Source organism: Talpa europaea (genome assembly GCF_964194135.1).
Source record: "Talpa europaea genome assembly, chromosome: 15".
In the NCBI taxonomy this organism is placed as follows: domain Eukaryota; kingdom Metazoa; phylum Chordata; class Mammalia; order Eulipotyphla; family Talpidae; genus Talpa; species Talpa europaea.
Genome location: NC_140083.1, coordinates 75,992,706 through 76,016,105, shown reverse-complemented (window position 1 = coordinate 76,016,105; position 23,400 = coordinate 75,992,706). Strand labels below are relative to the sequence as shown.

At 55.2% G+C, this 23,400-nt stretch overlaps 1 protein-coding gene across 4 annotated transcripts in view; it reads left to right on the top strand.

Annotated features, from left to right (window-relative positions):
• Positions 1-7,422, top strand: part of MICAL3 (microtubule associated monooxygenase, calponin and LIM domain containing 3) — a gene marked incomplete at both ends in the record, with an annotated part of 95,746 nt that extends 88,324 nt beyond the window's left edge. For 2 of the 4 annotated variants that reach the window (XM_084255249.1, XM_084255248.1), the window contains 4 exons: positions 4,370-4,435; positions 6,815-6,914; positions 7,072-7,145; positions 7,238-7,422. In XM_084255249.1, coding sequence (XP_084111375.1) covers positions 4,370-4,435; positions 6,815-6,914; positions 7,072-7,145; positions 7,238-7,422 — 425 coding nt within the window. The remainder of the gene's footprint in view (positions 1-4,369; positions 4,436-6,814; positions 6,915-7,071; positions 7,146-7,237) is intronic. The other 2 variants (XM_084255251.1, XM_084255250.1) reach the window with 1 other exon arrangement.
• Between the last annotated feature and the right edge of the window lie 15,978 nt (positions 7,423-23,400).

Genomic DNA, 23,400 nt, shown 5'->3' with positions numbered 1-23,400 from the left:
TCCGCAGAGGCCCACCCAAAACGAGACTGAGAAATAAGTGTACCTTTTTCCTGTCTATGACCCCGTGGAGCTGCTTATTCAGAGGCACAGGATTTTCTGAAAGTATAGTTGGAAGGGAAGTAAAGTACCCTGGGGTAATTTATAGATTGTTGTGTAGCAATCAAGCAGCAATTTATGGGGGTGGGGAGACTGCAATTGAGAGCCTGTGAAGAGACAATGTTCTAGAATGTCTGTGAGTTGATAATTTGGAATTCTGTACTTCAGTGTGGAAACACAATTGTGAATGGTGACTCAGCTCATCAAAAGCCCTTGTTCCTCATACTGTGTCTGGTGTACACTTTGAGGGTCTGACATTCTAGAATGTAACCAGTGATTCCCTGGAGAATGCAGCCTGACAAACTGGGACTTCTGGAATCCAGATTTCTCCTAGCAGGCCCTCCCCATGGTATCACAGGCTCTGACTGTGCAGACACTCTGCTTTAGGCCTGTGGAGAAGGCTCCTTTGTCCAACTAGAAGTGCTGGGAGCCTGGGTAGTGGGAAGGTGCCTGAGCCAGGGCAGGTCCCCCCACTTCTCAACCCCCGAACAGGTGCCTTATTTGTTCAGAAGGCCTGGATTGAGGCTGCCCCACCAACTCACTCTCCTCCTGCAGCTGCCCTGTCTTTTGCTTCCAAATAGAATCTTTTTTCTGCTTCAGCTCTTAAAGAAGCCAGGGCTGTTACAGAGCTTGCCCAGGGCCTGGGACATCAGAGGCCCCTGATAAACGCTGCTTGTGTAACTTACTCTTAGTCTCTTACATTGTCCTCAAAATAGTCCAGATCCTCCATGGTATTTTTTTTCCATAACTTTCATTTTTTTTATTTTTAGGTTTTTAAACACTTTAGTCACCACAGATAATCTATGTTAGTTAAATTTGCATTTAATTTAGAGATTTACTTTTACACTAGACTGTGTGAGTACCAATGGAACTTTCTTTTACATCATCAAATGATGCTAACTTCTCTGTAGATAGGGGAACATTTAGGTAGAAGTCCTAGACCAAAATATGCCCCCATTAAGTTCATGGGGCTTCCCCCATGAAGTACCACTTTCTACTTCCTTTGTTCCTTATAGTTCGGTTGGCCTAACAATCCATAGATGTTCTCCATAAAAATTATTAAAATTGAGTATTTTTAAGATGATGTTACTATCTGCTAACATGTCTTGGCATGGTTTGGACATCCTGGTAGCTCAGATTGAAACATCTGAAATCACAGTGAAATTAACAGTGTATCTTCTCCCTCCCTGTGAGACACAGAGGTCTGGTAGGCTTAAATGTGGAGTGCTCTGAATAAAAAGTCCTTTGGATTTTAGAATATATTCTACCCTAAATTAGCCAACTTTACTGGTGGCTGAAGTACAACTTAGATTTCATAGATATTTTTAGTGAACTTGATGCAAAGTAGTACACCACATTTTGGTTACTTGAAACGGGGGTCATTCAGTGGGGACAAGGGGTAGAGGTAGACCAAAGCCTATTTCCATAGTAATGTCAGTCATTCAGAGCCACTTAAAAATGGAGGAGGGGAGTGAATTCTCAGCCTCTTTTCTTTCTCATTTGGTCCCCTGAAGCAGCCTGACTTTTGACATTACTAACAGATCATTGACATTACTGATTGATAATTTGGCTAAACTTTTTACAAATGCAAACCATATTGCTGTCGAGTAAAGCTGGCATTTAAAGTGACATGCTTTGTTGGCTTTGAAACCATATAAACCTTCTAAGGTATTTTTGATTGTTCTTGATCTTAGCCAGACTGTGCCACATGTAGCTTCTTGAGCCTCAGATCCCTTGTTTGAAAGTAGAAATGCTCGGGCCTCTGGGGTGCCACAGCAGGCTGCTGTCAGGATCAGGTGAGGGGCTACGTGTGAGTGCCTTGGAAATGGAAAGCACTGGATGTGCTTACTGCACACATCTCCCTGGAATATGATGAGACATGCTTTACTGTAGGACAGTATCCAGCTGCTTTTCAAAGTTAGTGACATGTGTCACCTGTGTCCAGGTGTCAAAGGGAGTGGGTGCTGAAGGACAGTGGCAGGTGGACACGTTTCCAAAGCAAGTGCTACTTCAGAGAAACGACTCTGTTTACTGCCAAGGTGATGGGGGCGGTGCAGGTGAGCTGCAGAGAAGTCAGGATGAGGGTATAGACCTGCCAGGAGCAAGCCTCTGCCCAGGACTGAATTCTGGGGAAGCTCAAAGCCAAGGAGTCCAGTGGATGTGGAAATAGAGGAATGATAACTACACTGCCCATTAAAAAAAGACATTTTGTCTTGGCATTTGAAGAAAAACCCTTTGATTGACCATGAGCTTAAAGCCTCTTTGCCCTTGGATCTAGTGAACCAAATCATCTATTTCTCACATCTCCATAAAAGGCAAAGAAATTATACTCAAAATCAGTACCTCTGTATTTTCTTCACGTGTTTACTTCAGATTCAAGTCTGGCTTGGAACTCTCCTTGTTTGACTGTTTTTCCCCCTCATTTTCTTCCTTGTAAAATAATATTTATTGAGTGTTTTTCTGTTCACAAAAGTAGTACCCACTATGGACATTTTGGAGCTGCAGGAAAGTCAAGGACAAAGTCCTAGCCATGCCAGGGTCACCTGGCCCTACTCTTTCCAGAGGGGTGGGCTTCCTGCTTTCATTTCCTAGTTTCTGTCCTGAATATTATGTTATATTGCCTCCTGTATAAGAAAGCGTGTATGAGGATATAGTCCACACCGAAGCAGCTAGAAACTGTATGTGGTGATGTCCAGAAAGCAGACACACCTTTTATGTCCATGCAGGTGCTCGCTTCTTTATATGGGAGGAGTATTGTGCCGCTGTCCTTGCTGGCAAATCTGGATGCTGTCCCACTCTGCACCACGGCCTGTGTGCATGTAACATCGGTCCCGTGAGGTGCAAGAGGTTGTGCGTTGACACTGAACTTTGTGGGATTTCTCTGGGCTTCCTGAGCTCGACACTTTGAACCAAAGAACATTAAATGTAGCTGTAAGGCCAACTTGATTTTTCTTTTTTTAGGAAAGGGGCCTTCCTTCTCTACCTCAGCGCATTCGCTGGCTACAGTCATCTCCAGTTAGGGTGCTGGATAGAGTCAGCTTGTCATAGGCACTCGGCACAGTCGTCATGGAGCAGAGGCACAGAGCACCTGGAGATTTCTGGGACGGCCTTGAAAGAAAGAGAAAGTGTAGTGCCTGCATTCACGCAGTCACAAAGTAGAGGCACCTCTCAACCAACAGCTTGTCTGTTTGGCCCTTCTGTTGACCAAAGCCAGGTTCTTCCTTAAACCCCGCTCTAATTGTAAAACCACCTGCACCCCCACCTCTGAGGTGGTTCTCCCCGGCTCTGTGTCTGCTGTGTGTGCTCCTGTGGTTCTGTGATGGTCCCTTGCTGAGCTCCTCTCCCTCTTCCTTGAGTAACCGTCAGGCGTCCCTAAGCCGTAGAGAATGTCTCTGCTCTGTCTTCTCCCGGAGCCCCGCCCGCAGCCTCACCGGCCTTGTTACTGTGAGTTTTCGGCATGTCCTGTCAGCTCACCCCCTTCGGTCTTACAGTCCAAAGTGTGCCGGCCCTCCCCCCGCTGTGGCCTGAACCCCTCTGTGGGGATGAAGGGGCCGGAAAGAAAGGGGGTGGTTGGCCCTCCCTGGCCTGAAGGGGGCATGACACCCCAAGTGGTGGAAGTCGCCTCAGTGTAGCTGTGTTTCCCCCAACACATCCTGGCTCTGAATTAGTCACCAGGCCAGGTGTGGCCCCTATACACTCCGAGCTGCTTCCTGCAGGCCTGGCAGGGCCACAGATGCCTCCTCAGCCCTCAGCCCTGCCCCAAGGTTAGTTTCACCTCGAGCACACTCAGGTTTGCTGCGTGACCCCAGGTTTTCCCTTGAAACCTAAAGGTGTGATTGGCCACGTGCTCAGTGCGGTCTGTGGCGCAGAAGCAGACAGACCCGTCCAGGGCCTTTGGGCCGTTTGAGGAAGGAGCCCACTCGGTCACCCTCTGCTGATACCCCGAGGGGGCGAGAGGACGCAGGAGCCCCGGAGCGCCCACCGGCGCGAAGGGAGTGAGCTGGGCCTGCTCTTGTTCCGTCCCATGCTGGAAAAAGGACTTAATTCATTTGTAGACTTTGTTCCCTTGTTTCTGCTTTTCCATTTCTTGTATTTTTTTTTCTTTTCCTCCTGTTGTTCCTTTCTCACTTTTTATGCTTTTTGTCCTCTGCTTGTCTTTTATTTCACCTCCCTGTCCCTCTCCACTTCCAAATTCCTCCTCCTTTTTCCTCTTCCTTTTTTGTCTTTCTCCGTCTCCTGCTCCTCCTCTTCCTTTGTTTGGTCCTTTTTGAAGTTGAGCCCAGTGGCGGGACTCCGCGGCGTAGACCTCTCTCCTTCTGCCCTTGCTGTGTCCAGGAAGGTAACGTAACTTCCCCAACCTCCTGCCCGCTGCCTCGCAGGGTCATGGCACCAGTAGCCACACAGGGACCCGACACCCCAGCTCTTTCTCTCTCTCTGACACCCGATCGCCCTGTTACAAAACCCCATGAGTATGTGGCAGTTCCTTACAAGGTACAGTATCCCTTTGACCGTCTCGGGGGAGGGCCGGGCGCGGAGCGAAGCCAGCAGAGCGCCCCATGGGGTGGGGCCCCCTTCGTGGGTGGACCCTTCGTCCCGAGTCCAGCAGCTAGAGGGGCCAGGCGTCCAGGCCGCCATTGCAATGGGTGGAGTCGAGGAATACTGTCCTTACAAAGACTGGTCTACACAAATGCCCCCGAGTTCTTTTTTCAAAACAACCACTAAGAGCAAACTTCTCTCCCCCGTGTCTTGCCGAGTGTGCGTGTGTGTTTTTTTAAGTTTGTCTGATTTGAACTCTGTTGTGGTGACAAGATTGTCCTTGAAAAGGCATGTGGGAAGGGCAGGGGAGTGTGGTCCTGACTAACCCTCACTAACCTCTTACTCTGCTCTCCATGGCTCTCACATTTGACTTCTCCCCACCCCACCATACACCTCTGCTCATCGGCTGTCAGCAACCTCTGCCAGAGCTCATGAGCGGCGTTCGGATGTCTCCCAGAGGGATCGTGGTCTTGGCACACAGGAGGCGGGCGGGAGGGGGAGACCCCCCAGTGCGTCCGGGGCTGGCCGCACTGACCACTTGCATGCCTCAGGGCTTCATCTCCCCTGGCCATGAGGGCACACTGTGCAGAGACGCTCAGAAAGGAATGCATGGAACTGAGCCGCAGGCTGCTTAAAAGCCAAAGAACCAAGTCCATTGGGTTGGGTGAGGAGAGCACCGGTCCCCAGACACCCCGGCCTGCGGTCCTCCGCCACAGGCTCCACTGGCTGGGAGGGAGCGTCCGTGCTTCAGAGTAGGGCTCAGGGGCAGGACTTCCCCCAGGGCACACGGCTGCATGTGCACCGGGCGCGGGGCGCAGACACTAACCCCCCGCTTGTGTGACCGCCACCCGTTTCTGCCTCGCCAGAGTGTGGCCCTGTGAGAGACTAACTGGCTCGGGCCCCGTGCATTTCTGGCAATCACTGCAGATGGAGCGCTGTCAGCAGTGTGCCGGCAAGGCCACGGGAACAATGTAGGCCAGCAGTGAGGACGGAGCTTGCTAGTTGACAGTCGTCCACCTGAGGGTGTGTTCATATGCCCCCGGGTCTGGTCGTTACTGGACTAGAACATCCAACCAAATGACTCATAGAATGACTTTGAGAAACTTCCCTGGTCCAGTGCCTCTTAGCCCGGGGCCCATGACTGCACTTCAGGAAGCCCGTGACCACCCTGAAGTTCTGGACAAAATTGCTGGAAAATTACATAATGCACATGCATTTTTCTAGGAGGAGCATCCCTAGCTTTCCTGAGATTCTCAGATGGGTTTGAAAGTCAGAAATATTAGGAACCACTAACGTAGCCTCTTTTCCTTTGGGCAGACCCACACCATGGCCGTGAGCTGCTTTGTGCTCCAAGGAAAAGGAGTTTGTTCCCTCCTGGGTGGTTTGAGTTCTTGGAATGTTCCTCCCATTTTCCTGTGGGAAGAAACAGTTTGCCCGACGGAGTCAGGGTCACGGAGGTTTTAGTATCAGCCATGTGTTGGCGAAGGACACCTGAGTGTCCAGCCCCAGAGCCACCACTGGGGTGGGCTCAGAGCAGGGGGTAGTCCCCTTATTTAGTCTCAAGGGTCTGCTGGTATTTCTCTGTTTTTGGTGAGAAACCTACCCATGATGGGGTTTGCTGTGTACCCCATGCAGGATTCTCTGGGACAACATCTGTTGGCAAGCCTGCCCAACTGGCCACAGATTGAGAAGAGGCACTGCCCTGATCACGGCGTGAAGAGATGAGGCTTTAGTACCATTGGCCCCAGGAAGGATCAGGGTTCATGAGTGTAAAGGACGGCACAGGGTAGTTTATAATTCACCCTGGCCACGTTCATTGACTCGAAGACCTAGTAGATAGCAAGCATCAAATATTAAATGAACAAAAAGGGGAAAAAAGGACAGAGCACTTAAAACACACCAAAAGAAAACCATTGAGCAGAAGAGGGTCAAACAGGCCACAACCGGGGACTGAGGGAGGTGAGGGCCAGGCGGAGGCAGGACAGAGGGAAGCGCAGACTCCCGAGCCCCGGGGTAGGCGTGGGCCCCCCCCTCCGAGGCTGTAGGCAAACGTGGACCAGGCTTGGGAGTGTTCCCGCAGCATCTTGCTCGGCTCTTTGCACATTTGCCCCAGTGTGGTGACTCCTACCGGCCGGGAGACGGCAGACACTCCCGGGGCCTGACGCACCCTCTCTCTTGGCAGGCATGGGCAAGAAAGACGACCCCAAGCTGATGCAGGAGTGGTTCAAGCTGGTGCAGGAGAAAAATGCCATGGTGCGCTACGAGTCGGAGCTGATGATTTTGTAAGTGGCTTTAGATTGGGGACACAGCTAAGGGGGGGCGGGCATCAGCTCAGTACCTGTCACTACAAGAGCACAGCTCCTTCCTCATTTGGGGAGCGAGGAGAGTTGGCCCCCAAGTGACTATCGCTTGTTTCCCTCTGGCCCCCTCCAATCCCAGTGCCCGGGAGCTGGAGCTAGAAGACCGGCAGAGCCGACTGCAGCAGGAACTCCGGGAGCGGATGGCCGTGGAAGGTAAGGGGGAGGGGTGGGGTGCACTGGGGGTGCTGGGCGTGCACCAGCTGCCCCCGGACCTTTCAGCCTTAATGTCTTTGGCTACTGCCCAGATCATCTGAAGACCGAGGAGGAGCTGTCTGAGGAGAAGAAGATCCTGAACGAGATGCTGGACGTGGTAGAACAGAGAGACGCCCTCGTGGCCCTACTGGAGGAGCAGCGGCTGCGGGAAAAAGAGGAGGACAAGGACCTGGAGGCCGTCATGCTGTCCAAGGGCTTCAGCCTGAACTGGTCGTGAGCTCCTGTCCACGCGCTGGCTGGCTGGCTGGTCTGTGGCATCTGCCTGACCCGGGCTGGGTTCTCCCAAACCACCAGATCCAGGATCTGAGAAGGCCTGGCACCTCCTGGGAGTCTGCACTCAAATGTCCACGTGCCTCTTGAAAGCAAGTCAGGCGTCACCGCTGTGGGGAGCCCCAGGCGAAGATGGTTATCGGAGGTGGATCGGCCTCCTTGGAGAGACCCATCGTGACTGCCCGCTCTGGAGAGAGAGGAGCATGGAGCGTTTGACTCTGCCATGAGAAAAGAAAAGCCTGCTCGCTCCCTGAGGACTCACGCTGACTAGCGCCCCTCTTCCGCTCGCGAGTTCGACGAAAGAAAGATGCTGCTCCCTCCCTGTCCAGACACAGCTGCCAGAGCCCTCCGCAGAGGGAAGGGGCTGAGGTGCTCATGCTCCCTGCAGCGCCACCAAAGAAACGAAGAGGACACCCCAGGAAAGCAAGATGGGAATCAGGACTTGGGAGCAGGACAGTGGCGATGGGGCCATACCCAGGCCCGCCCCGCAGGGAAGCCGAGGGTGGACTGGCTCCAAATCCATTATGCAAGTAAGGAGACTCGAGGGGTCTGCCCCCCACCCCACCCCACACACTGGACCCCAGTGGCCAGATGCCTTGGCCGAGGCCCGGGTCTGCGGACTGCTGCATTTTGCTTTTCACAACCATTTTGACACTGGAAAATCCTGACTTTGGGGGACAGGGGTGAGGCCCTACGTTGCAAGCCCCCAGCTGACGGACAGGCGTTGTCCCTGTTCAGGCTTCACCTGGGGCAGGAGGCTCTCTTTCTCCTTGGTGTTTTTCCTGTGTTTGCACATTGAAATGAAGCTGACAACCTGGCAAGACGCTCAGCTGCTTCAGGCCCTTTTTGTCAATTAACTTATTTTTTTAATACTTGAAAAGAAGCAACTTCATTTTTATATCTTTACTAGAGACACTGATCACCTGGCACCCAGGGTTGGCACGACAGAGGTGTCCCTGCACCCCACACTGCCCGTCCACACTGACAACGCTCATTACAGCCGTCTATTTATTAGCCTCCTTCGTGGTGTACTGTCCGGCTGGCGTCAGGGAGCAGCTGAGGCCCTCGTGTGGTCCTTGCTCCCGCTCTTCTGTCCCCTGGTGTGCTGTGCCGCCCCTCCTCCCTTCCCGGCCCCCATTCTCACTCTGGCACCAGACTCCCACACCTGCACCAGCCGCTGTCCAGAACGCATTTTAACACTGTGTGTGGCCGCTCGCCTGCCTCTTCTGATGGAATCCTGGCTGGGCAGAACCCATTTCTTTTTCTCAGTGTTGGTACCAGGGTTTCACCTCCCATAACACATTTATTAAAGAAAAATTTGGGGTGCATCCTCTTCCCGGCTGGCTGAGACTATGCATGGTGGGACCTTGTGATCCATCTGGCCAATGAGGATTCCCTCAGCGCAGCCGCAGATCCAGCCGCATAGAAATGTGGGTGCTGGGCCTTGGTTGGGGCCTCACAAGCTGGTGAGCAGCTCTCGCCCTCTGTTCCTGAGGGCCTTGAGTACCTCCCCAGCCCCAGATCGTCATGGGGGGGACAATGATAAGCACCATGTCACTAGCTCTCTGAGACAACCTCATCATTTCTCCTGGCTCACCCGAGGCTGGCTGTGTGCAGCTGGCAGCACCGCTGTCCTAGAACACCGAGCACAGAGAGCCCGTCTCATCCACCAACAGAATTAGCACAGAGTCTGCCCGGGGAGGATCCATCTGGGCCAGGACAACCTGGAAGGATCCTCCAGCCAACTCCTGCTGCAGAGGGGCCCGTGCAGAGAGAACAGAGGCCTGGCAAGTCCTCGAGATGCCACAAGGGCAGGGCATAGCGGGGTCAGTGCAGACCTCAGAACCACACCGTGCCTCAACTTGAACTTTCACTCTGACTACAAAGGAACAAAGAGCCTGTCTGCTTCACTTTGTCCGAAAGCTGCCATCTCTCTCCTGTGGAAGTTCAGGAGACATGCCCCTGGCCACCTCACAGTCCTGGCTTCTTCACATCTGTTTTCTGATGAGGCAGAGTCTCTATTTCTCTTCTCTTAAAAAAGGGAGTGAGGAGGGTGTTCTTTAAACACTTTAAAGTGTTTTATCTTTAAACCCGACCTCCCATTAAAACTGAACTTGGGACAGGACCTTCCTCTCCTGCGTGGCCTTTTCCCCGACCCTTTCCAGCTGTTAAATGCCACCGTAGCTGACCAGGCCCTGGGAGAGCTGCCTCCGTCTCCCGCTAACACAGAACAAGGAAGGCTCAGCTCCAAGTGGCCCCGTGGGCTCGGAGCGCCGATACTGCCATCTGCCCCAACTGCCGGCCAGTCTTTAGCACCTCTGCATCCTTCTGAAACACACGCTGCTGCCGCAGTTGCTAGAAAGAGGCCGAAGAATACAAAGAAGCCTCACAAATCCGCAAGCCTGCAAAATGTCCCCCAGCTCTCCCCTCCCGACAGCGTGACGTCAGATCTGGCCAAGCACTTTCTTTCTAAACTCCCATTTGATGACCACTAGTTTACGGTTTATTTTAGTGCTCTGGTCACATGCTGCATGAAATGTTTTCTAACTCTGGAAATGCATGCATCTCCACGCAGGCTTTCCCCCCAGGACTACATCCCCTTGAGGGGGCCTGGGAGAGCAGGGGGTATCTCTGAAGTGCAGGGTTTGAGGGAGGCCAAGCACAAGGCCAAGAGAGTGGCACCGAGCTTCAGTGTCGGTGGGAGAGGCAGTGGGCACCACCCCCGGTTCGAGGGTGGCCACCCGCCAGCTGATTCTGACCACCAACTATTCTTTACCCCTTCAAGACAGAAGACATTTTTCAAAGGGGCAAGAAAGAGAGAGTTTAAAGAGATTTTGAAGGTGTTAACAACGGACCTGCAAAGGGGGATGGTCCATTTTATGCGCAATAAAAAAAAACTTTAAAGAAATACAGTGTATTTCTGAAGTCACTTTTCTGGACTTGGCAGCAAGCCGGGGTACGGTCCCACATTCTGCCACCTGCCCTTTTCAGTCATGATGTGACTAGCCTACGTGTGGGTGTTACAGACTTGTTTAAAGACCACAACTTTTGGTTTGTGTTTGTTTTGAAACTCCATGTTACCCCAGCTCAGCCATCGACTGCCATCACCTAAGAAAATGTCTGAAGCAACCCACTGTGGTAAGAAGCTGCTTTTCAAACAGAGCCCCAGAATCCTCTGGAAGAGAAGAAGCGTGTTCTTTGAAATAGGGTTTCTCCAAGACAGCGTGATCCTGCTCCCTGCAGACCTGCCGGGCTCTGTCCTTGAACACAACTGACCAGTGGTTTGGGGTTTGCAGTCACCACGCCCCAACCATTCAGGTGTCTAGGTGTCCCTAACGACAGTCAGTGCATAGGGGCTTGCTGGTCATCCTCTTGAACCTAGAGTCACCCTACCAGTTTGAAGAGAATGATGCTGACCAGTTCTCTCTGCTGCAAGAAGCCTCTGAACTGCCACGTAGGACTAGGATCAAGACACAGCCCAGCTCTCCTCAGCATGTTGAGCCATCAGGCGTGTGACTGACTGACCTGCCGCGGGGCTAATCCCAGCACCACGGTGCTTCTCCATAATGGGGACAGCAAGGAGAGAAAAAACAGCGATAGATGGTGGAGGTAACTGGCCTGACCCAGAGGTCGCTGCCATGGATTCTGCGTTCCAGATCCGGCTGCATGACCACCTATTCCAGAAGGAAGAAGATGGCTGTGCCCAATGCAGACATCTCAGGGTAGAAGAAACATAACCAGCTCGAGTGAATGCGCTGTGGCCCCAGATTCCTGGGAGGAAAGGTGGGTGACTGCCTGGCCTGTTGGGAAAGTCAGGAGGGCTTGGGGTCACCTGTGCTGACCCAGTCACCTTTCTTTCCTCAGGAATCACTTTGATTAGAGTTGGCAACAGGCAGGGTCTGGCTGTCCTTCACAGCAACCTGGGGGGGTGGGGGGGGGAGTGTGCGGGGGAGGACATGCAGGCAGGCAGCGAGGAGGAATCTGCGGAGCCTGCTTGCAGGCTTCCTCAGATGCATACACCCCCTTTCCTTCCAGGAAACCCCCGTCTGATGCTCCGAAATCCCTCCTCAACACTGAACCCTGAATCTGCATGTTCCCTTCTTAGGAGTCAGAGTAAACATGGTAAAGGGAGAGAATGTACCATTTTGTTCCGCTTTATGAACTGTCTAGACTGTGGCCTCCTTGTGTCCCCCCATGGTGCACAGTGGGGAGGGGACGAGATCCCTGCTGGTGTCTTGCATTCTACCCAAACTGCAGCACAGGGCGCCCGAGCCTCCCCTGTCACGGGGAATCCAGGAGCCTTAGGCCAGGCGCCCAGGGTCACAGAGGCCCTGCAGTAACACCCCGGACAGCCTGTAGCTGCTGCTACTGAACTTTTCAGCTAGCATTCTGGGACCACCCCCACCTCAGGGTGCCTCCTCCTGAGAATCTCTCCATTAAGTTGCACAAACATGGGAGAGGTGACAGCATCCCTTGATAAATGCACACGCACACACGTGCGCACGCACACAATCTTACGTTCCCGGCGTGGCCCTTCCGAACCAGTGGGGACATCCAGTTCTCGAGCAGGCTGGATTTTCGCCTTCGGCCCTCAGAATGCACTGTGGGGGTAGCCCAGGCCCCGGGCTCAGAGTGAGCAGCCTGCAGTTATGTTGCATGGTCTCCAAAGTGGGCAGATGGCGCGCCCTCCAGACCCAGGGGAAGAGTCCCTGGAAGTGTCCGGAGCAGGTGCGGAGCTGCCTAAAATGAGATCCAGGTCACTGGCGTCTGTCCACAAGAGAGAGCACTGGGGAGTGTGTTGGGCGACGTGGAGGTTAGTGTTCAGACATGAAACACTAACTTCAGAGGTGGTCTTAGGCACACAGCTGAGCTGGTCAGGCCTCCCTCTTCCCCTCTAATCTAGGGCTGGAGACACACACACACACACACACACAGGCTCCCGTGAGGGCAGCGCTTTGAGACATACACACAAACACACACACACACACACACACAGGCTCCCATGAGGGCAGCGCTTCGAGACACACACACAAACACACACACACACACACACACAGGCTCCCATGAGGGCAGCGCTTCGAGGGACTTGAGATTCGTGAACCAGGGCCTGTGTAGCTCACGGACGTAGTTCATGATGGTAACCGATTTCACCAGGAAGGCAAGAACCCCTAGGAGGACTGAGAAGAAGGTGCTCCCACTGCCCAGAGGCACTTCGGGCCTGTGGGGTCAGCCAGCAGTCGTGCGCTTATCTTCAATTCCTTTAGACGCTTGACTGAGTTCATTTCCTCTCATGAACTGAACTAGACACAGGTCACCGCAGACAGGCAGTGTTTCTAGAACATTCAGATAGGCGGCTGCTGCTGGGTGTGTGTGTGAGGCTGGACAGTGCTGGGCCTGGTCAGCGCTCAGGACCTTGCTGAGAAGAAACCAGCTCTCAACTCCGGGGGACACCCCAGTCTTTTCTTCCTGCTTTGGTTCTGCAGCCTGGTGCCCTCAGCCACAGCCTTGGGTGGCGGCTCCAGGCTGCTCTCCCGGCAGGGGCTCCAAGGACAGCTTTGGATCATGGTCCTCCAGGCATTGTCAAGGGCGTGGGGTTTAACCCTGATGAATGTTGGGGTGTGTTCATGTTAGGGTGCGTGAGCCAGAAGAACAAGGGATCTCTCACGCACCCCGGACAGCTGGCACGGCCGGGCGGGGGGTGAGGGAAACGAGCCTTTCTTGAGAGGCAAATGCGGGTGACCAGCCGTGGCCTGGCTCTCGGGCCTCAGGTGGTTGCCCCAGAGTCTGAGGCCAGATCTTTGCATGAGAAAAAAGAAAAGATAAAAACGCACCTGACAGCCAACAGCGTCCTCTCCCTAGCTGCATTTGATGGAACTTTTTTTTTTTAATATTTTTAAAGGATTGACTAAATACCATTTTAAAAATGTAACCAGGGCCAGACTCTCCTCGTAACGGTCTCATATTGGGACTAAATGACATTTCTGGCTCCAGTAATTAACGTTTGACGTTTTCATCAAATCGTCCTTCAGAAGAAATTTTAAATTGTTCTTAAAAACCACCTGTTCAAGTCTGGGTGGCGGCAGCAGGTGGGGTGCAGAGGGGGGTGTGTCTGGGACTGGACGGCTGCATCTGACCAGCACTTGGTGCCTTACATGGGAACAAACCAGCACTCGGCCCCTGGGAACGCCTGACTCTTCCTGCGGCCTCGCCCTCAGCCTGAAGAAGGAGCCAAGTCCCCAGACCCAGAGCGCCCCGGGGCCCGGCCAGGCTCTCCTGTGAGAAGATCCTTGGAAGAAGGCGGAAGAGACAAGTTTCCTGAATACTGTGCCAGGGGTTGTGGGGGGGCTTCACGCCTGTATGTGGGCAGCCCGCCCTGCTCATGACTTTGAGAGCCCATCACGGAAGCAAAGGGGGGCACAGAGCGGTGGCTTCGTTGTGGTGTGGTGGGCACACATTCACCCTTCAGCTGTTTGCTTTCTGTGGCCAACAGCCAAAATAAAGTCAGTGGTTATTTTTTTCTTCTGTGTGGAAGAGAATCATTTTTCCCCTCCATGAGCAAATTCACACCTTCAGAGGAGAGTGGGGTGGCCCGTAAAACCAGGGCCACAGGACGCCTTTCTTCCTTGAAGCCCCTGTCCGCCCAGGCTGATGGCAGCAAGTAGGGGGCCTTGCAGGGCTGCTTGTCATTGGGGGTTCCCTCTATGCCCCTCCCCGTGATTCTTGTGTCTGCCACCGTACTTGTTTTTTTTTTAAGATTTATTTATGCATACAAGAGCTGGGGTACAGGCCAGAGATGCAGGGGGGTGAGGGATTCACCAGAGACAGAGTGGGGAGCAGAACAGGCAGATTCACTGAAATACACTGCTGAGGGGAGCAGCGAGCGAGTCAGGAGAGGTCTGCTGCGCCATGTGGGTTTCTCTCTGGCCAGGGATCAAACTCGTGCTGCAGAGGCTGTGGATTGCTTCATAGTGTGGTGCTTAACCCCTCGCACCACAGGGCCCTCTGCCACCCTATTTGCTTTGGTTGGAAAAATGTCACTGCCAGCTAATCAGAATTCTTCCTCTGCTATCCTGGGCTTTACCGCACATCTTAAAGAAGAGGGGCAGGCAGAGAATTGTCTTCCCACGCTCTGTGCCCAGGCCAAGGATGGTCCCTCTTCCCACCACCCCAACCTATGCCAGGCCCAAGATTTAGCTGCCGCACAGATTTGGGTGGCAGTGTTCTGGGGGAGGAGAAGGCACTTCTGCTATTGGAGAAGGTTGGCTGGGAGGGGTCTTGAGAGCAATGAAAAGATGCCTGGATTCAGAACCCAGCTACATGATCAGGATGAAAAATTAGAAACCTGCCAGTTTCAAGCCAGGATAGTGGTAAGGAGGCCAACTGCGGGTTGGGCTGGGAGGAGGGCCCAACACACAGAAGCAACGGGGTGCCACTGAATAGGGTGCAGCCCTCCAGGGTCTTGAGGGATGGGAGAGGGCTTGTCAGCGTCTGCAGAAGGGAGCATCCAGCAAGCTCCCCCCACCACTACCACCAGCCTGGGGGGGGGGGTGTGCTTTCTACTCCCACCAGGTCAAGAGTTGGAGACAAGTGAAGAAGCTGGTCTTTAAAACAAGTGGAGTCAACAGGCCTCATCACCCCCCAACCCCAGGCCTCATCACCCCATTTCCTGGGTCTCCAGGGACCGAGGAAGAACTGAAACAACTGCTCTTAGAACTGTGTGTCAGCAGGAGCTGGAAAAGCTGCCTCCCTTGTGGGGATGGGGGGCGGGGCGGGGGGTGTAGGAATGGGGGGTAGGCTAGTGGCCACGAAGGACGCAGACAAGCCCTCCTCCTGCTGAAGTGGGGGCTGTGCCCAGACGGGACCCTGAGGAGGATGTAGGTGGAGCAAACTGATGTGGTTGGGTCCTCAGGGGCCGAGGAATTGACCCTGACTTTGCGAGCTGGGCTGTGAGTCGGGCCAGCGAAGGGCCAGTTTCCAGTGTCCACTGAAATCGAGTTTCACCACCATAGACTCAGCAGTGCCCGCCTGGGCAGGCCTGCAGGTGTCTGGTGTCCTGGCCCCAAGGAATGTGGGTAGGTCCAGAGATCGAAATATCCCCTATTCTTTTACTCCACCCCCCAGTTTCCATTATGCTCCACCGAGAGCCCCAGCTCCACGCTACCCAGCTGGGGAAATTACTGGAAGCCACTTCCCCTGTGACATGAGCACTACACCAGGAATCTGATCTGGCATCTGGCCCAGCTTGGCCAAGACCTGTCTGGCTAATCTCAGAGGCGGCTCTTCAAGTCCATTTCTACCCTTGAAACGTGACCATAACACTTACGCTCTCTTACACGAGTTAGTTTTAAGGCCAGGAAAAGATCAGAGATGCCAATTGCTCAGAGTTTTGTGGGTTCTGTGGCTGCTGAGTCACATGCCAGCCCCCACCAACGTTGAACCCCGGGCCGGTGCCCACAGTTGGATATGCCAGGTCCCAGCCGCGGTGGCTGCTCCCTCTGCAGCGCCCGTAGCAGGAAACAGCAGCTGCACTTAGGTTTCCAGAATTATGAAGAGCCCAAAACTTTATGGAAGGATAGTTCCTGGCCTCCATGACTCATACCCAGCTCTGTCCTTCCTTCCCTAGACATTGGTGGCCACAGTGACGTGCGCCGCGCAACCCCTCCCCCAAGGAGCACTCAGGATGGCAGAGGCCACTGATCGCTGACCACCCTGCTCTTTCTAACAAATCACAAGACGTCAAGCTAGTCACAGCCAGGCCCTGCTCACCCCACCCCGGCCACCCTTCCCAACACCCCCGTGCCTTTCCAGGCTTGGTGTTGTCATCCTCCAAAGATGACAATCATAGAAAGGAAGGACAGCCAGGGCACCAGAACTGGCCAGCTCCTTGATCAGCTGCTGAAGAGGCGGCCCCCACCCCCCTGGGAAATTCCCCTGCCTCTGCCCCTGGAGCCCATCCTGACCAGAGCCGGACTAGGGGTGGGGCAGGGGAGGAGTGTGCCGTTTCTGGGCCTCGCCAGGCTTTCTTCGGGAAGTCTCACGGATTGGAAGCCTGGGCGGGGGCCTAGCTGGCAACTGTTGGTTGTTAGCCCCATAGAAAGGTCTGGGGAAAAGGCTGCCTTAGGTAACGTGGGAAACCCCAGGCGCAGGTGCTGAGTCATGGCTGTGTCCGCCCCCACCTCGGCAGCTTCCTGTAGGCCCACACCACCCATGCATGCCAGGCCCCTGCAGAGCTCGCCTTCCGCTCTGGGGGTAGGAAGGTAAGCTGGGCCCTGCTGGTCCAGGCCCCAAGTCTAGCCATCTCCTTTCTCCTTCAGCAGGAATTTCTTCTCTTCTCTCAGACTCCCCTGCCTTCAAAAACCCACTTGTGTTACATGCTTAGACTCCATCTTGGCAGGAAGCCACCTTGGAGGTGGGGGAGCTGGTTGACCCCCACTCACGACTGGCCTTCATCTCCTTGGACCTCATGCCAGGACACTGGTGATGATAGTAGATGTTATTTTTTTAAATTTATTTATGCATACAGGATTTGGGGTGTAGACTAGAGGTGCTAGGTGTGAAATGATTCACCAGAGAAAGCAGGGAGCAGAACAGGCAGACTGACTGAAATCCCCTGCTGAGGGGAGCTGGAGGGGTGGGGCACCACATGAGACAGGAGAGGTCTGCTGACCCACGTGGGTCAGCTCCCTTGCTGGGAACTCTGCTGCGGTCTCTGCTGCGGTGGCTGGCTATAGCTTGACAGTGCTGAGACCTTAACCCCTGCAGCACCAGGGAGGCCCCGATAGTAGATGTTATTGACCACAGTAGGGCTTTGGTTGCTGGAATGTGCCCACAGGTAAGGTGACAGGTTCCAAGGCAAGCAGCTCCCTGACACCAGCAGTAGAGGGAAGAGGGAGCAGCAGTTCCCTTGGGGGGACTGACACAGAGCTCCGTGGAGAGCGCAGAGGGAGTTCTCTGGCAGCTCTCCCATGTTGGCAGGAATTCTGCTCTCGATACATCCCTGAAACGGCTGCATTCAGTCTCATAGAGCCCATGTGCGACGATGCTCATTGGAACATTACCAGTCATGGCAGAAGCTGGGGGGTGACCTGGGGTCCCGTGCATGGGAAACTGATGAGAAAAGTGTGGGGGTGCCACTGTGAGTACTCTTGACTCTTAGGAGCAACACACAAGCAGCTCAGAGGGGGCGTGCAAGCAGCTCTGTGTGAGGACATGAGATCAACCCTAGAAAATACGAGCAACCATGTGCTTTTTTACAAGACTTCATGCAAACATGTACCACGTAACACACATTATGATGTTGCCTCTCACGGAGCCATGAAGGGCATGGGACAGAGAATACAAGGAATAAATAAATAACCGCAAATTCCGCCGCAAGGTGACAGGTGATGTGGGGAGCCGGGCCTGGCTCTTGCACACTTGCCCTCCAAAAAAAAAGAAAAGAAAAGAAAACACAAGTGCTAAGAACAGGCGAGCATGGGTCACACACTCCACTGTACCGGAGACTTGAAAAAAAAAATTTTTTTTTTCTATTCTAAGGCACAAAAAGTGACTTTTAAATCAAGATTGGGGGGCCTCCCCGGTGGCGCAGCGGTTGAGCGCTGGGTTGCGAGGCTGCCCGCGGCCTCTGCGGCGCCGGTTTGATCCCCGGCTGCTCCCCGGCCACCGGAGGAGGGTCCCACATGGCGCGCAGACCTCTCCTGCCGCCCGCTGCTCCCCTCAGCAGTGTACTTCGGTCCTTCTGCCTGCTCTGCTCCCCGCTCTGGCTCTGGTGAATTCTCTCACCCTCCCGCGCTTCTGACTGTACCCAGTGCTTGTATAAATAAATAAATAAATCTTAAAAAAAAAAAACTAAAAAAAAAAAGGTCAGTCTGGCTCAGGGGAGGGGGGAAGCCTACAGAACTTCTGGGGGACCCCCCAAAAAGTGCCCAAATGAGAATAGTGTCTCTTCCTCTCTGAACGACCTGAGATGGAGCAGATTCTCCTTTTAGGGTTAGGGTTACCCACAACCCGATTGTCAGCCTGGGCCGGCCTCGCCCTAGAACGCTCCAGGCATCTGGAAGTCAGATGTCAGTGACCTCAGTTCCCCAGACTCCCCCTTGAACATGACAGCGTGCCTCACCCTTGGGTCGTCCAGCCAGTGCCAGGGTCACACTCAGGGCCATGCAGGTGCCTGAATCTGAGTCTGGGTGTGAGCGTGACCTGGCCCAGGGCCTATGCCTGAAAAGACCAGGTCATCACAGGGGTTCAGGGAGTCCCAACACCACACCCCAAAAGTCCCCTGGACTTGTCAGAAACAGACTTCAAAAAGGATCTTAAGGGACCCAGGCCTGAGAAAACAGGGAAAAGATTTGAATTTAGCTATAAAATGGTAAACTTTGACTTTGTCCTCAGGGCAGGACAAGACAGATGAGGCCTGCTCTGGGCCAGGAGCTCCCCTGGTGGGAACCCAAGCAGTAAAAGGAAAGAAACCCAGGCCCCTCCAACTGAGCACGGTGACTCACAGCAGCAGTGGGCGTGTGAGCCTGCTGGGGCCGCCATAACAAGCACCCAGAGCTGGTGGCTTCAACAGCAGAAACACATTTCCTCACAGTTCTGGAGGCTGGATGTCCAAGATGAAGGTGTCGGGGCTGGTTTCTTCTGAGGTTCACCCTGGGGCCGGTAGCTGGTCGCCTCTCCTGTCTTCCTCACACCCACCTTACGGGTGCCTCTGTCCAGATCGCCTCTTCCTATAAGGACACCACTCAGATAGGACACGTGCCCCTCCATGGCCTGACTTAACCTTAATTACCTTTTCAAAGGCCCTGTCTCCAAACACAGTCACACTCTGAGGGACTCAGGGTGAGGAGTTCAGCATTGGAACTGAGGGAGAATACAATCCAGCCATGACAATAACTTTAGAAACAATCTCCTAGGACCTTAAAGATGTTTTTGAAAATGCCAGGCTCTTTCTGCTTCAATAAAGGGAGCTTTGAAAGGGAGTTTGGGGGTTCACAGGAGGAGCAGCCCAGCAACAGTAAGGTATGTTGGGGAAAAGTGAAACTGAGTTCAGATTCTAACTGCTCAGTCGGTTACACCCTCTCAAAAAGTTGAATTGTCACCTCTGATAATTTCCCTTGTTGCCCTGCCCCTCCCGGGCGTCCATCCCCCCCAGCCCAGGATTTGATTTCTGACTCTTACCTTGGCAAGAAGCATCAGCAAGAAGATGACAGCTTTGGAGCAAGGTGCCGGAGGCGAGCCAGCTGCTTGTGGGGTGCAGAACGGAAAGCCACTGTGGACAGCTGGCACTTTCTAGTAAAGTTCAGTGTTCCCGGAGCCTGTGACCCAGCAGCTCCATTCCTATGCTCAAGAGAAGGGAAAACATAGGTCTGCACAAAGATTTACAGAATGTTGGAGGCAGGGTGAATGGAACTGCCATGTCTGGGGTGCACAGAGAGGCGAGCAGACGTGGCCTCTGGGGCCAGAAAACAGCGTGGCTGGAACCAAAGCTACGCTTGACAGCACAGGGGTCCTGCTGGTGACCTTGACCCCCAAGGCACAGAAAAAATGACATATCCAGAGTCCTGTGTAAGAAGGCGAAGAAGTATGTCATTTGTCGCTGAAAGTTTAGCAATAGGGGGCCTCCCTGGTGGCGCAGCGGTTGAGCGCTGGGTTGCGAAGCTGCCCGCGGCCTCTGCGGCGCCGGTTCGATCCCCGGCTGCTCCCAGGCCACTGGAGGAGGGTCCCACATGGCGCGCAGACCTCTCCTGCCGCCCGCTGCTCCCCTCAGCAGTGTATTTCGGTCCTTCTGCCTGCTCTGCTCCCTGCTCTGTCTCTGGTGAACCCTCCTGTGCCTCTGGCCTGTACCCCAGCTCTTGTATAAAAATAAATAAATCTTTAAAGAATAAATAAATAAATAAATAAATTGGAAGTATGCATAATGCTGCCTGAATTTTAGTTTAACAAACTATACCATTATGACATTTTTATTATAAAAGCTATTGGTCATTTAAAATGAAGGCCAGTCAGTTAAGAAAAATCAGAACACAGGGGCTTCCCTGGTGGTGCAAGGGGTTAGGCGCAGCACTGTGAAGCTGCACGAAACCTCTGCCACACAGGATGGATCCCGGGCCAGGGAGCTACCCACATGGCGCGGCAGACCTCTCCTGGCTCACCCGCTGCTCCCCTCAGCAGTGTACTTCAGTGATCCACCTGCTCTGCTCCCCGCTCTGTCTCTGGTGAATCCTCTCACCCCCCATATCTCTGGCCTGTACCCCAGCTCTTGTATGCATCAATAAATAAAATCTTTTTTAAAAAAATCAGAAAGTAGTAGAAAGTGGAACATCACTGACTTTTAGTATTTTACTGTGACCATGAGATGAGGTTTTCTATCCGTCCTTCCCAGCTTTTGCTTTTTTGAAGATTCAGTTTCTGTTCTTCAGCTCAGAAGCAGCAACTTCCTCGCCCCCTTGTGCTTCCTCATCCTTTCCAGGAACTTGCTTTCCTTTTTCTGTTTCTCTTTTGTTGGGGTCACGTGCCTTTCTCCCTCGGCCGGGGACGCACCTAGGTCTGGGGCGCGGGGGGACCGGCTTCCCCAGATCGCGTCCTCCTTGGTTGTGGGGGGACGGCCGCCCCGGGGCTATTCCAAAACACAGCCCGGGGCGTTCAGAAAGCAAGTGCCCCCCAGGCTGACGGGAATGAGCCCCGCCAGGCTGGGGTGAGGGGCTGCCTTCCCAGTTCCACCTCCCTAGGCCCCCCCCGCCCCCACGCGAGGGCGCAAATCCGGGGGGCTGTGTGGGAGGCCGGGGCGCGCCCGCCGCGTTTCGTCTTTGGCGCCCTCGGCTCTCGGCCCGTGGCAGCGGCGGCCGCGCTCGCTCCCCGCCCTCTCCCGCCTCTTTTGGGGTCTCTCTCCCGCGCGCGGGGGCGGGGCGCAGGGCGGGCCGGGGCGGGCCGGGGCGGGCTCTAAGTAAGGAAGTCGGCGCGCGGCGGGCGCGTCCTCTCGGCCCCCCGCTTCGCTCGTCCCTGGTGCCGGCGCGGGCGCCCCGCTGCGCGCCCTCGGCCTCCCCGCGCGCTCGGTGGGTGAGTACGCGCCCCCCGGCCCGCGCGCCCCCATCCCCGCGCCCCCCGGCCCCCGCGCCCCCCGGCCTCCGCGCCCCCCGATCCCCGCGCCCCCCGGCCCCCGCGCCCCCCGATCCCCGCGGCCCCCGGCCCCCCGCGGCCCCGCCTCGCGCTCAGCTCGAGCCCTCGGGGGTCTTCGGGAACGCCGGCCGCCGGCCCGGGGGTGCGAGCGCCGGGGCCCCGGAGAGGCACGGCCGCCGGTGCCACCCTGCCCCGCGCGCCCACCGCCTGGGGCCGCCCGACACCCCGCTCGCTCCTCGGCGGACCGGGTCCCGGAGCCCCGACTTCGCCGGAGGCTTCCGCCTTCGGACCCGCCGGGTCGGCCCCGGGGCGCCGGGCGCAGGGGCGCGGAGAGCGAGGGAGCCCGCGCGCGGCCCCGGCTCCTGCCCGAGCGGGCCCTGCAGCCGCTTTGTCTCCTCCCCGCGTGAGCCCGGGCTGGGGGGCCGCGAGGGAGCCCCCTCCCCGCGCCCTCCCCGGGGCAGGCTTAAGGGCCCCTGGGAGGACGAGGCGAGGACCCCAACACTCCTCGTCCGCGGGCCCGTGGCCGGTTCTGTCCATCCAACCCCAGAGATGAGAAAACCGACGAAAGGGGCCTCCCTGGTGGCGCAAGGGGTTAAGACGCAGCCTATGAAGCTGTCCGCAGCCTCCGCAGCGCCGGTTCGATCCCCGGCCAGGGAGCTACCCACATGGCGAGGCAGACCTCTCCTGTCTCGCCCGCGGCTCCCCTCAGCAGTGTACTTCGGCCAGTCTGCCTGTTCTGCTCCCCACTCTGTCTCTGGTGAATCCTCTCAACCCCGCATCTCCGGCCTGCACCCCAGTTCTTGTATGCATAAATAAATCTTTAAAAAAAGAAAACCCTCGAAAGGGACGCGTGTAGCGTGCTTGTAGAGCCAGAACCCAAATCCCGATGCAGACCTTGGCCTGGGTCTAGGGAACTTGCCCCCATACCTGCTTATACCTGCGTGGGTGTGACCAGAGCGCCTGTCCCGGAGGGTTAGGAATTATGTGCAGATACTGACCTGGTAGAAAAGTTTGTTGACTGACTTGGTGACCCCAGGGGAACTGGGAAAGCCCAGAAACCCTCAGCCAGCAAGTGGCTGAGCCGGCAGGGGTTCGTGGATTCATTCATCCAACAAACAGCAATGTGCTGGGGTGTGGGGTGACAGTGAGCGGATGGTTTGGCGGACAACTAGTCTGGAGAGCTGGCTTTGGGTTTGGGCCTGGGCCTTGTGGGACTGATTTGGCCCTCATCTGGCAGGCCTAAGAGGGGAGACCCAGCACAGTGCACCCCCACCTTCTCTGGCTGCCTCCCAATTCCACCACCCCGGGTCCTCTGCCCTTCCTGCAGATCTTACCTGCAGCATCTCCCTGCCTCTCTCTAGAAGGGAGCTGGGGGAAGCTGCACTGGATGTGGCTCTTCCACATTCCATCTCCACCCCTGTGGGCACATGGCAGGACTCTGTGCCAGGGCCCAGTCTGTGCCACTGGGGGCAGATCCTGAGCCAGGTCTGTGGAGTCCCCTGGGAGCCGCCAGTGACTGTTCCTGAAGAGAATTCGTTCTCTGAAGTAGGAGGAAAGCCAGGCCGGGGGTGGTATGGGTGCTCAGGTTTTAAAAGTTTAGATGGGGGCCTCCCCAGTGGCGCAGCGGTTGAGCACTGGGTTGCGAAGCTGCCCGCAGCCTCTCACCTCTCCAGTGCTGGTTCGATCCCCAGCTGCTCCCCGGCCACCGGAGGAGGGTCCCACATGGCGCGCAGATCTCTCCTGCCACCCGCTGCTCCCCTCAGCAGTGTACTTCGGTCCTTCTGCCTGCTCTGCTCCCCGCTCTGGCTCT